Source organism: Chelonia mydas, chromosome 4 (assembly GCF_015237465.2).
Source record: "Chelonia mydas isolate rCheMyd1 chromosome 4, rCheMyd1.pri.v2, whole genome shotgun sequence".
Taxonomy (NCBI): domain Eukaryota; kingdom Metazoa; phylum Chordata; order Testudines; family Cheloniidae; genus Chelonia; species Chelonia mydas.
The window spans coordinates 51,219,453-51,232,663 of NC_057852.1; the positions used below are offsets into that span (position 1 = coordinate 51,219,453).

Consider the following 13,211-nt stretch of genomic DNA (forward strand, 5'->3'; position numbering starts at 1 on the left):
GAAGATGACAATTGATGGTGCTGGTTTTGCCATTAAATATAGCCTCCTGAAATCACCGAGATACTTACCTGTGGGCAAAAACAAACACCTAATTACTCTACAATTTTCTGTTGGAAATTCATGATATTGTGACTCTTATCAATGCTTGTGCTCCAGCCATGAATAATTAAAAGAACAGTTCTATTCTGATTTGGATGACATAAACAAATTTATATCCAGTGAAGACAAACTCATACGTCTGGTAGACCTTAATGCCAGAGTTGGAAAAGAGAAAAATTAACAGGTGTGGTCTCCTCAGCAAGTGTACAGAACACGGGTTTGTTATTACAGACACAATCTTCAGGCAAGCTGACAAATATGAAACTTTGTTGATGCATCCAAGATCCAAGCACCTGACTGACTATGTCATTACATGGTAGAGTCATCAGGGATATCAAGATCACCACAGCGATGTGAGGAGCAAACTGTTGGACTGACCACAGTATGATCAGAACCATTTTCAATTTACACATTATTGCCCCTCATTGAAACAATACGGAATAGATCAAACCACAACTGAATATAGCAAAGTTGAGACATCCATTTCATCAAGAAAAACTAAGGGAAAACTCAAAGGAAAAAATTGATAGCATTATATCATCAGCTCTCATTTTGCTCCATCAGCTTGTCGAAATAGTGTCAGAGAAGCTTCCATCAGAGACCGAATGAGGATTTAGGTTGGGACACTGCACCTTAGACATGATTTTTGTTGTGAGATAGATTCAGGAAAAATGCATTCAACAAAACATGGAACTGTATGTTGTCTTCACAGATCTAAAAATAGTGCTTGACAGTATGAACAGAAATGGCCTCTGGAAAGTTCTAGAAAAGTTTGACTGCCCAATTCATTAACACCATATGTCAATTCCATGAAGACATGTCTGATCAAGAACTCTCAGATGGTGACCTCTCTAAATCATTCCCCATATCTAACAGGGTGAAACATAGCTGCATACTGGCACCAGTACTCTGTGGTCTCTTCTTTGAAGCCATTCTGAATTATGCAAATGATAGCTGTCAAAAAGGCATATACATAAGGTACATAACTGATGGAGAACTCTTCAATCTCTGAAGACTTGCTGCAAAGACAAAAGTCCCTGAGGAACTCATTTGTGAAGCTCTCTTTGCAGATGTTTGTGTTCTACTTAGTCACAGTGAAAGTGACCTCCAGCTCATCCTTGAGAGGTTCTCAGAAGCAACTAAACAGTTTGGACACATCATCAGCCTGGAAAAAAATGAAGTCCTCTTCCAACCAGCCCCAGCAACCACTAAGCCAAACATCAGCATCACTGGTACAAAACTAAAGAATGGCAGTAACTTTACATATCTTGGCAGTAGTATCTCAGATGATCGTTCCCTGGGTCAAGAAATATCAAACAGAATACAAAGGCAAGCCAGTCTTTTGGAAGACTTTCCCATAGTGTACTCAACCAGCCTACCTTCAAACTGTTGCCAGAACTGATAATACAATGCTGCAGTGATAGTACCCTTTTATATGGATGTGAAACATGGACAGTTTACTACAGACACATCAAGCAACTTGGAAGCTTTTACACACATTGTCTTTGTTCTATTCTGTAGTTCTGCTGGCAAGACAAAGTGTCAAATATCAACATCCTTGAGAGAGAAGAAACAAATAGCATCAAAGTAATGATTATGAAAGCTCAGCGAGAATGGGTGGGTCACATTATCAGAATGGGTGGTAACAGATTCCCCCAAAAGAGTTCTTTATGGTGAGCTGGAACTAGGAAAGTATAGGAAAGGCAGTCAACATAAATGCTTCAAAGATGACCTTAAGCAGAATATCAACTCATAGGAAGGTAAATATTGATGACTTCGAAGACACAGCCAACGACAGATCTGAATGGAGAGTAACTATCAAAAAATATTGTAAACATTCTGAGAAAGACAGATGTGAAAAGCGGATTGAAAAAAAGGGCCAAGCATCATGCCAAGTTTTGCAGCAGCATTCCTAGATCTGCTCAAGACCTTGCTCCTCACAAATTGGACTATACAGCCACAAGAGAATACATGAGATGCCATGACAGATATGATGGACAGACATACTGTGGTTTTGACTCAGGTTTGAGGCTATTGTAAAAGTATCCTCCTGAACTGATAGCATATGAAATTCTTGCCAGATAGGATCTACCAATGAGCTTATTAAAATCAACAGCTCTTCTGTCTCCCCTACTCTGAATGACTTTTTTGTGCTTTGTTACTGTAACATTTAAACAATGACAATATGGAGAGACTTGTGAACTCTTCAGATTTCCTTCACTGGGTTTGTATTAGCCCTGCTGTCTTGGTTTGATATTTATTCTTTCACTTGGTATCAGTAACGTGCATGTACATGAGCATCAAATACAATCACATATGGGCAGGTCTGCTAGTTTAAATATCTGCAAAGGCCAACATCAGGAACTACATCTTTCTCCCATGCAGATTCAATGAATCATCACCACAATATTTTAACACAAGTATTTTAACATTTGGGAGCTACAGTGCACATTTTGATATGCTCATAACGTTGTGAAAATTATAAACCCTGAACATTCCTGTTGCTAATTCATAACATATAGTAGTGAACAGGGCTAAGCGTTAATGCAGTTAAAAACAAATTATCTAGGCCAGACGATTCTTAATGTCCAATTTATTAAAACATTTAGAGGAACAAGACATGCCCATCTGCCATTAAAACTGATTCTGTCCTTTCTACAGAGAGTTTTCACTTCAAATAAAAGTTTGGATACTGAAAGGAGCAATTCTGTGCTTCTTAATTTAACATGCTGGATCTAGACTCAATACTCTCATTGGCATGCTGCTGTAAATACCAGTTCATCCCAGTGTAGTTCCACTTCCAATCAATTGCATGACAGTACGGAGCTCAAGTTAAACAAGCAGAGACTAATTAAGAGATTTTGCTGGTATAGGCAGTATTTGGTGGCAGTGAGGGTGGGGGAAGGAAGAGAAAAATAATTTAAAAAGCATTTACTTTTCAGTTCATACCTTTAATTAGCTGCATAACTCCAGGGACTATAATTATCAAAATTGCTATGAGCTTGCAAAAGGTAAGGAAAATCTGGATGCGAGCACTCCAACTGACACTCATGCTATTCAGGACCATTATCACTGCTGCAAGAGAAGAAGAGGGGAAAATTAAACAGAAGTGCTTATCCCACTGAAGGCATCGTAAACTAGAAACTGAACAATGCCGAACGATGGGTTCTTACACATGAAAGAAAACACAAACATCCTAATAACTTTTTCTGTTACCGCCTCACCTTTCCCCTCCCCATCCTATGCTAAATGCCTCTGCTGAACCCATCTTTCTGTCCCACTGCTCCAACCATCAATCTCTTCACTATCTGCCTAGCTCTTTCCACCTCAAATTATAGCTCGTCACTTACTCAGTGTCAGAATTGTTAATTGTTGGTAATGGATGGGCTGATATAACACTGCTTTTGATTAAAAAGTTAATTGCACATCCCATCACTCTGGGCCTCAGTGTTAATGTTGGCTTGATTGTAGATTTGCATTTTTAAAACATTAATTAATAATAAAATGAAGGCTTCTCACTCTCACTTAGGCCCTGCATAAATTTGCCCCTTGCTTCATCTCTGCCTTTATTTCCACTTACTCTTCTTCTCACTGTTTATCCTCTTTTAGGACCATATTACAACAGACACAAGGGGATTAGTATGCAAGGAACTTCCCAGCCATCTATGGGAATTCTAGCACTGTTGGTGGTGCTAGGTGCACAGAGGCCTTGCAGTCCTCCAGTGCCAAGTTTGGGCCTGTGTCCAGCTCATATGCAAAGACAGAAGAAGGGGAAAGAAGGATCCTTTCATCCTCACCTCCAATTGTGTGCCCTACCCACCATAAAATATCAGGGTTGGAAGGGACCTCAGGAGGTCATCTAGTCCAACCCCCTGCTCAAAGCAGGACCAATCCCCAACTAAATCATCCCAGCCAGGGCTTTGTCAAGCCTGACCTTAAAAATATCTAAGGAAGGAGATTCCACCACCTTCCTAGGTAACGCATTCCAGTGTTTCACCACCCTCCTAGTGAAAAAGTTTTTCCTAATATCCAACCTAAACCTCCCCCACTGCAACTTGAGACCATTACTCCTTGTTCTGTCATCAGCTACCAATGAGAACAGTCTAGATCCATCCTCTTTGGAACCCCCTTTCAGGTAGTTGAAAGCAGCTATCAAATCCCCCCTCAATCTTCTCTTCCGCAGACTAAACAATCCCAGTTCCCTCAGCCTCTCCTCATAAGTCATGTGTTCCAGTCCCCTAATCATTTTTGTTGCCCTCCGCTGGACTCTTTCCAATTATTCCACATTCTTCTTGTAGTGTGGGACCCAAAACTGGACAAAGTACTCCAGATGAGGCCTCACCAATGTCGACTAGAGGGGAACGATCACGTCCCTCAATCTGCTGGCAATGCCCCTACATATACATCCCAAAATGCCATTGGCCTTCTTGGCAACAAGGGCACACTGTTGACTCATATCCAGCTTCTCGTCCACTGTCACCCCTAGGTCCTTTTCTGCAGAACTGCTGCCAAGCCATTCGGTCCCTAGTCTATAGCGGTGCATGGGATTCTTCCGTCCTAAGTGCAGGACTCTGCACTTGTCCTTGTTGAACCTCATCAGATTTCTTTTGGCCCAATCCTCTAATTTGTCTAGGGCCCTCTGTATCCTATCCCTACCCTCCAGCGTATCTACCTCTCCTCCCAGTTTAGTGTCATCTGCAAACTTGTTGAGGGTGCAATCCACACCATCCTCCAGATCATTTATGAAGATATTGAACAAAACCGGCCCAAGGACCGACCCTTGGGGCACTCCACTTGATATTGGCTGCCAACTAAACATGGAGCCATTGATCACTACCCGTTGAGCCCGACAATCTAGCCAACTTTCTATCCACCTTATAGTCCATTCATCCAGCCCATACTTCATTAACTTTCTGTCAAGAATACTGTGGGAGACCGTGTCAAAAGCTTTGCTAAAGTCAAGGAACAACACATCAGGGCAAGTACATTCCGGTTCTTAATGACTGACACAGAAGATGAACAATGAAGCATCTAATTCTATCCCAGTTATTCTAGCTTATGTAATGATATGCCCATAGGAAGAGAGGAGATAAAGCAGTATTAGTAAATGAATAATTATAGAGTACAAATACTTATTGCTAGCCAAAAGAAGAATACAGTTTTTAATCCCTTGCTGGAGAAAGGGGTTAATGAGACAGTGCAAGCCTATCAATTGATCCTCTCTCTGTTTCCATTTAGAGGGCCTAATGAATCAGCTTTACATCAGAATGCTTCCTTACTTCAAAGCCTTCTTAGGAGCCCTGGTTTATCTGGATTACCAAATATCTCACACACCACTGGATTTATAAAATCACAACTCAGGAGTGCCCATCCAGAGCCTGAAACTTGGAGCTTAGCAAATATGAATGCAGGTGCTGCAGGTCTGGCCCTGTACAGACTCTCCAGATGCTAGAACTGCTGTTTCATCATGTGTCTTTACAAGTCAGCTCTAGGGCTTCGGGTGATGCTTAACCAGCAAAACGGAGCAGGGTTTTACTGTACTTCAGAACTGAGATAGTCTCTTCTGGGTTACCACAAAAACAAAAGTGTCTGACTTCTGCAAAATCTCCTTGTAGTCAGAATATTTTGTGTTTTGCTTTATAATTCTTGTGCGCATACATTGACCTGGCAACACATATAACGTGCTGGGAGATTGATTCACCTAGGTGACAATTGACACTGATATAACTCAAAAAGAAAAGGAGTACTTGTGGCACCTTAGAGACTAACAAATCCTCAAGTACTCCTTTTCTTTTTGCGGATACAGACTAACACGGCTGCTACTCTGAAACCTGATATAACTCAGTTGATTTAAGTGTTAAAAGTTCCTCCAGTTCTAAAGTGGAGTAACAGAGTTTGGAATCAGGCCGTAAATCCTTACATATGTTGGATTGACTTGTTTGTTGATCAAATACTCTTTTATATTGTAAATTTTCGCAGCTACCCTTAAGCATTTAATTGAAAATTCACCAAAATACATTTTAAACAGCTAATATATCTGCACTGTGTAAGTCACTAAGAAATCCAAAGCCAGGAGCTATTCAGTGGTTTATTTCATATTTTCTAGAAATTTCAGCTTATATTTGTATTGTGGCTCTTGCACAAGACAAAGCACAGGCAGGGGGCACAATACAAATATAAGATGAAATGTTCAGCTCAGTATTGTAAACCTTACATTCAGCTCATGTAGAGTTCAAGTTCCATGCCAGGAACATTCAGTTACACAACTCAGCACAGAGTAAGTAACATTTTTATCAGATAGCAAACAACTAGTGAGTACTAGAGCTGAGAGAATGATAATTTCAATTCACACGTGTTATGTCTACACTGCAATAAAAGACCCGTGGTATGGCTGTGGCTGGCCCAGGTCAGCTGACTTGGGCTTGCAGGGCTCGGGCCACAGGGATACAAAGTTGCAGTGTAGACATTCACTGGGGGGTCTCAAGCAAGGAGGGGTTCCAAGCCTGGGTTCCAGCCAAAGGCTGAAAATCTACATTGCAACGTTATAGCCCTGTGACACCAGCCCCATGAGCTCAAGTCAGCTGACACAGGGTCTGAGACTCAGTACTGCAGATTTTTTATTGCAGTGTAGACGTACCTCCTGGTTTAGCTCATGCACAAGCCATAAATTCGTAGGTTGGTCGTGTTTTCTTGAACACAATCTCCTCTGTTTGTGGCCACATTCGAAACTCACAGATGTTTCTTGTGATCTCAGCCAAGGCAAAACCAGAAATGGGGTAGTTAGCTACTTTGTGGCTGCTTAGTTGTGGGTTTGCAGTTGAACAGGAAGAGAGAGAGAGAGAAAAATGCAATTAAAGACTGAACATGCATGATTCCAGTGTTGCAAGCAGATCTGTTCAGGCACAGAAGATACTTATGCTACTGCAGAGCCTGAGTGAAGTCAGTGGCAATCTGCACGAGCCTAACAGTACATCTATACTGCAGTGAGGAGGTGCGATTCTCAGCATGGACAGACAGACTCACACTAGCGTTGCTTGAGCTAGTACACTAAAAGTAGCAGTGTGGACTTGGGTGGCTAGTGCTAGCCAGTGCCTCAAAGTCCACCTGACCCCTGGGTCTGAGCTCAGGTGACCAGTCCAAGCCACTGCCCATGGCACAATGTCCACACTGCTATTTTTAGCACACTAGGTTTAGCAAAGCTAGCACAAGTCTATCTACCTGTGGTTTTTGTACCTGTGTTTTATAACAGCAGTGTGATTTTAGAGGAGAGAAGGGAGAAGATAGTGGAGAATAGAAGCCATGAAGGAATACCTGAGCAGGATGTGGAAGAGGATATAACAACTGTGCCAATTATCAAGATAGAAGCTGTATCAAGGGTGATTATGCAGCATCAGAGTGGTTTGCATCCATGCATTGATCCTGCTGTCATTTGCCACCATGACAATGAATTGTGGCATGGGGGTTCATAGGGCATAGACACCTTGAGGAACACCACCATACACTGTTTGCGGAGGCTATGCTACAGGATCAAGGTAATGCTAGTGAATGGCAGAAGCAGGCAGTGCCAGCCCCGGTATAGCAGGCACCTGTGGCACAGTAGGTGACCATGGAGGGTGAAAAAAATGGCGTGAATATACAATCAAATGTGATGGTGACATTTGTCAGCTATCGCTTGCCTCAATCTGATCCTTCACACTGTCATCGCTATAAAAAGTATAATAAAATAATAAAAGCCAACAGGAGAGCAGTAGTAGAGTTAGATCCTGGCCTATTTTCCACTGATAGAGTAGGGAACAAAAGGGAGCCACCTACACCAGCTTGTCAGGCTTTTATGGCCTAAGTGCTTGTGAGAAGAAACAGCCCACATTAGCCTAAATACGTTGCTATTTGCACATCTGTGTGCACCAATTGAAAAGGAGGCAGAGAAGGCCTAAATCTTGATCTGGAATACAAAAGCAGCCCAGCCAAGAAAAGTCTTTATTTAAGCTGCCTATCTGCCAAAGGGACTGATTTAGTCATAACTAAGGCTGCGTGTCTGTCACAGAGATCTCGGAAGTCACAGATTCTATGTCTTTCCGTGACCTCTGCAGCGGCCAGTCCAGCTGGCTCCAGGGCTACCCAAGTAGATCAGGCAGCCCCTGGGCCAGTCACACGGCCACTGCTGGGGCAGTTTGGATGTGGATGGGGGCTCAAGGCTGGGGGTTGGGGTGCAGAGCGGTGCTTACCTGAGGCGGGGGGGGGGGAGCTCCCCAAAAGCAGCTGGCATGTCCCTCTAACTCCTAGGTGGAGATGCCAGGGGTTCTGCGTGCTGTCCCTGCCTTGAGGCACCAGCCCTGCAGCTCCCATTGGCTGCCATTCCCAGAACAATATTACTAGTGTTTAGGAAGGGGTCTATATCTGGGGTATTTGATGATGGGGCAAAACTCAAAGACAAGGGAAATTTGAGTCCTCTCTAGGGTGTCAAATACTAGGAGTAGCCACAAAATACACATAAGCAAATTAAAAACCCTTAAATCATACATGAGCAATTGATCTGTTCTCAGACTCATAGCTTTCTATATCTGAAGCCTCTTTAGCTGCTCATCTGATATGGAGACGAAGTGAAGTGATTGCATATACAGTATAAACTGGGCCATTTCTACTCAGGTTACATAGTAATAATACAATTCAATACACGTATGTAGTGTAATTTATCCCAAAGAATGCATTATATATATACATACACACACACACACAGACCACTATGCACTGTGTGTATATAGCACTTTCTCGCTCTCTGATTGTGCTAGAATTGAAACTGCATGTAATATAGGCCTTTTGGCCCTGCAAAGTCTGCAGCCAAGGGACCTGTGATTTGGGGGAAATACAAACGTGAAGGAGACTCTCAGCTTTCATTTAAGAAGAAAAAGTATTTTTCTAGCCCTCCTCCTTGCAACGGTCAACATGAAAAACACAAATTGACATAAAATTATTGCTAAGTTTGAAAGGAAGAGACAGCTGGGTTCCACTTCTGTAGCAGACGACTAGGGTAGAGCCAGAGAAGAATCTAAAGATTATCCCCCATACATTCACTTTTTATATATAATGAATTGGTTACATTTGCGGTGTACTCCCAAAGAATTGTCTCACTAACATCACTAAAATCCTTAGGCTGGCCCTGCGCATAGAGGCCTGATAACGGTGGGCAGTAATTGATTACGTTGGTAGATACAAGTAATTTGCTTCCAAAATATGCCCAAAATTGCTAAGGTTTGGTATGACTACAGGAGGTATTTTGTGTCTAGCATGCTCTTTGGAGCTATAAAATAAATAAATACATAAATAAATAATGGAATTTTAAAATTGATACATTGTCCAGGAGCTCAGCTTTAGCTCTCATCTGAAATATGGCAACTGCAGCAGCACGGTGCCCCCAACACAATATAGGAACACAGTTTTAGTACTGCTCTAAAGGGAACTACCTCACTTTCTGAACCATTAACATAATTGTGGACTTTTCTGGGAATGTTCCCATCCAAATACTAATCCAGCCCAACCCTTATCATCTTGTAAATCTTGCTTGCTGAGAAGATCACAGAGCAAGATGGTAAGGCTACAGAACAAAATCTCTCGTATTACTAACACATAGTTCCATGATGCTTCCCATTACTTTATTCCCATCTGAGATAATAAAGATAACTTGGGTGAGCCAGAGAGCTGCAAAGAGCAGTCTTATCATTCTGCATAATCAGCCATGGCGGCAGACAGAAAGAAGAGACACAGAAGTGGGTGAGAAGGCAAGAGATAAGGTAGCTGACTTGCAGTTTGACTTTGGCTATATCAAACCCTTGAAAGGAAACAAAGACTCCAGTCTGGATGGGGAACTTTGTATACAACCATACTACTACTATTACTACTAATAATAAATACACTAGATAATTCTGCTCATATAAGAGTCACAGTCAGACTTTCAGATCCCTGGATATATGTGCACTATCTGATACAATACACAAAATGCTACATCATTACAGAAAAGTAAACACTAAACGTCATCCATCAGTGTTTCCCTTGACATCTTTGTTGGTCATATTTACAAGACTTTCTCCAGGAATCTCTAGTTTCAGTGAGGCAGTAACTCATCCTACCTGCTCTGCACAAACTCTCTTTTGGTCACCATAGCAACAATTTGCTGTTGACTCCAAACTCCCCTCAGGGCATCATTATTTCAGGATAACTCCACCCTCCTGCCATGCTGCTTCTTTGCTTAATTATTTTGTGAAATCCTGGCTTATCAGACAGATTTTCAATTAAATTAAAAGTAATAAAAATACGATTTTAAATTGTTCATTCTTGGTGCTAGAATTACAGGCACTTAACAAAACACTTTAATGGAGTCACCCCATAATGTTCCTTCTGTCTCAGTGACCTTGAAGTTCTTGAACATCTGTCTTACCCTTATCTTTTCCTGAAATATTTTAGGCAGATGTAATTATAAAAGAAGTCATTAACCTCAAAAACTCAAGACCTTAATTTAATTACTCATATGGTTTCTGCATAATTAAAATAGAAGTAAATGTAGTCAGATATTGATTTTTTTTTTAATACTGGTGGACAAACACTTCTACAAATAACTTGTTTCTTTATACTGGAGACTGGAAGTTCAATGTATCTCCCTATATAAATAAAAAGTCATCGGATTCAATTACCTGTGCAAAACAAAAGTATCTTCCTGTGTGACTTTTTACACTGTTTTGTCTGAACTCCTTTTTCATTCCTTTTATATTGTTTCAAATATATGTGCTGCCCAAATTAAAAAGAGCACTGTTCCTAAGGAACTGCCAACCTCATTCCACCAGAAGTAAACAGAACACTGCAATGTAGGGGCTACCTATGTGCCAGCTGAATAATAGGAAAAAAGACTAAGAGGGGCTGTTCCTATTGTGTTTGTGTCAGTGCTATGCATTAATACCTACACTGCTCTGCACCCACTGTGATAAGAGATGGTTGGGTTCATAGCTTACTGAAATACTGGCTAGACCTGGGCAGGAAATGGTTTTCCTGTCCCAAAAACCTTTGAGATTTCAAAAAATGTCCTGTTCCATATTGAAAGGCTTCAGTTTTGTCCCAAAGTTTTTCACCAGGAAAAATGAGCTTGAGAGACCCTCCCCAGAAGAGCCTGTTGGTTAGGGCACTCACCACTGATGAGGCTTCAAGTCCCTGCTCTGTCCTGACTGCCAGGCTACTGGGTATTCTGGGGTGAGTCTTTCTCAATCTCTCCTCTTGCAGCTGTTCCAGTTTGTGTAATTAATTAAATATTCAGTGGACAGAGAGAGGGCAGGAGCGGGATCAGGTCTGTGACAGGGGGTTGGGGCACGGAGGGGTGTGGCTCAGGGCTGCAGGCTCGGGGCGGTGCTTACCTCAAGTAGCTCCCAGAAGCAGCAGCAGCATGTCCCCCCTCTGGCTCCTACGCAGAGATATGGCCAGGGAGCTCTGCTACACACTGCCCCATCCACAGCTGCCATCCCTGAAGCTCCCATTGGCCATGGTTCCTGGCCAATGGGCGCTGCTGGGGCGGCGCTTGGGGCGGGGGCACCATGCGGAGTGGAGCCCTCACGCTACCCTCTGCATAGAAGCTGGAGGGGGATATGCCGCTGCTTCCAGAAGCCGCGCAGCCACTGACACTGCACCCAGGCTGGAGCGCCAAAGCAGGGCAAGCCCCAGACTTTCCTCGCCAGCAGGAGCTTGAAGGCCGGATTAAAACGGCTGGTGGGGCAGATGTGGCCCGTAGTTTGCCCATCACTGCTATAGCCTGATGGTTAGGGCACTTACCCAAGACTTGAACCTGCATCTCCCATATGTTAATAAATAAACCTGAAGTACAGCTCTGTGTGAGCTCGAAAGCTTGTCTCACTCACCAACAGAAGTTGGTCCAATAAAAGATATTACCTCTTCCACCTTGTCTCTCCAATATCCTGGGACCAACATGGCTACAACACCACTGCATACAATTAATATTTAATTATTTATACAACATGAAACAGTTCCAAGAGGAGCGACTGAGAGACCCACCCCCAGAATGCACAGTAATTCTGTAATGGTTCACATCAAGGCACTACCTATTCAATGTCTGACTTATTTTAATTATTTTCTACTTTAACATCACCTTCACCTTTCTCCAAAATTTAAATTTGATACTTACTGATGCCAACAGCTGTAATAAGCTTAATTGCTAGGTCTGGAATTTCACATTGGATAAAAAATGGTTCCAAAATATAGCGTCCAAATGCCAAGGATATCACTGCTGTGGCAGCAGGGCTAAGGTAAACAGAAAGAATCAAGAAATGATGGTTAATCTACACCAGTGGATAAACAATGTTCACACAGGATCATCTTCATTATCACAAAACTGAGATAAATTTAACTGTGTTGTGTCCTTCATAGCTGTGTAAAACCATAGTGTCTGAATATAGTGGAGGATCTCAGGAGTACATAATCATTTATGCTTTGCTCAGGTGCTACTAAACTATCATCATGACTTTTATCAGCATAGGCTGACTTATGACTTACCTGTTGTAGCACAGTCAGAAATGACATGCACTGGAGATTTATGGACACAGTCCTTTATTCATTCTCTTTAAATCAAATTGGATCAGGTACCAGATAATAACTGGTATTTAAATCCAACTTTATAGAAGTTCATGTGGATAGAATTTTAATGTTTGCATGCATCTCATTCTTCACAAGAGAATTTCAAAGTTTAGAGATTCTGCTTTATTCAGATAAGCATCCTAAAAATATCCAACACCTATATCAAAGTCCTAGCGTATTTAATTGGGATTAAGCTGTGTCGCTAAACTGTAACTGTAAATAGGCTTCTGTAAATCATTTCTGCTTCCTGTCCTGGTCAAAAGCTTCAGGTCCCTTTCAACACTGGGGAATATTCCCCAAAGAAAGTGAGAGAGCACTTATTGCACAATGAAATGTGCAGAAAGAAAGTACATATTACAGAGATGGGTGAGGTGATTTCAAGAGCAGGAGATAGCTCACATCAATATACCAGCTTAATAAGGGATATGCCTCCTCTTCTTTTTAAGACAAGGGAGAAAGTTAACCAGAGGCCTTAGCATTAACCC

At 42.0% G+C, this 13,211-nt stretch overlaps 1 protein-coding gene across 2 annotated transcripts in view; it reads right to left on the minus strand.

Annotated features, from left to right (window-relative positions):
- The window catches only part of SLC7A11 (solute carrier family 7 member 11), an 80,458-nt gene that overhangs the window by 59,684 nt on the left and 7,563 nt on the right, over positions 1-13,211 (minus strand). For both annotated transcript variants that reach the window (XM_007063729.4, XM_037897213.2), the window contains exons 3-4: positions 12,278-12,393; positions 3,049-3,174 (exon numbers count right to left, since the gene is read on the minus strand). In XM_007063729.4, the coding sequence (XP_007063791.1) occupies positions 3,049-3,174; positions 12,278-12,393 (242 nt within the window). The remainder of the gene's footprint in view (positions 1-3,048; positions 3,175-12,277; positions 12,394-13,211) is intronic.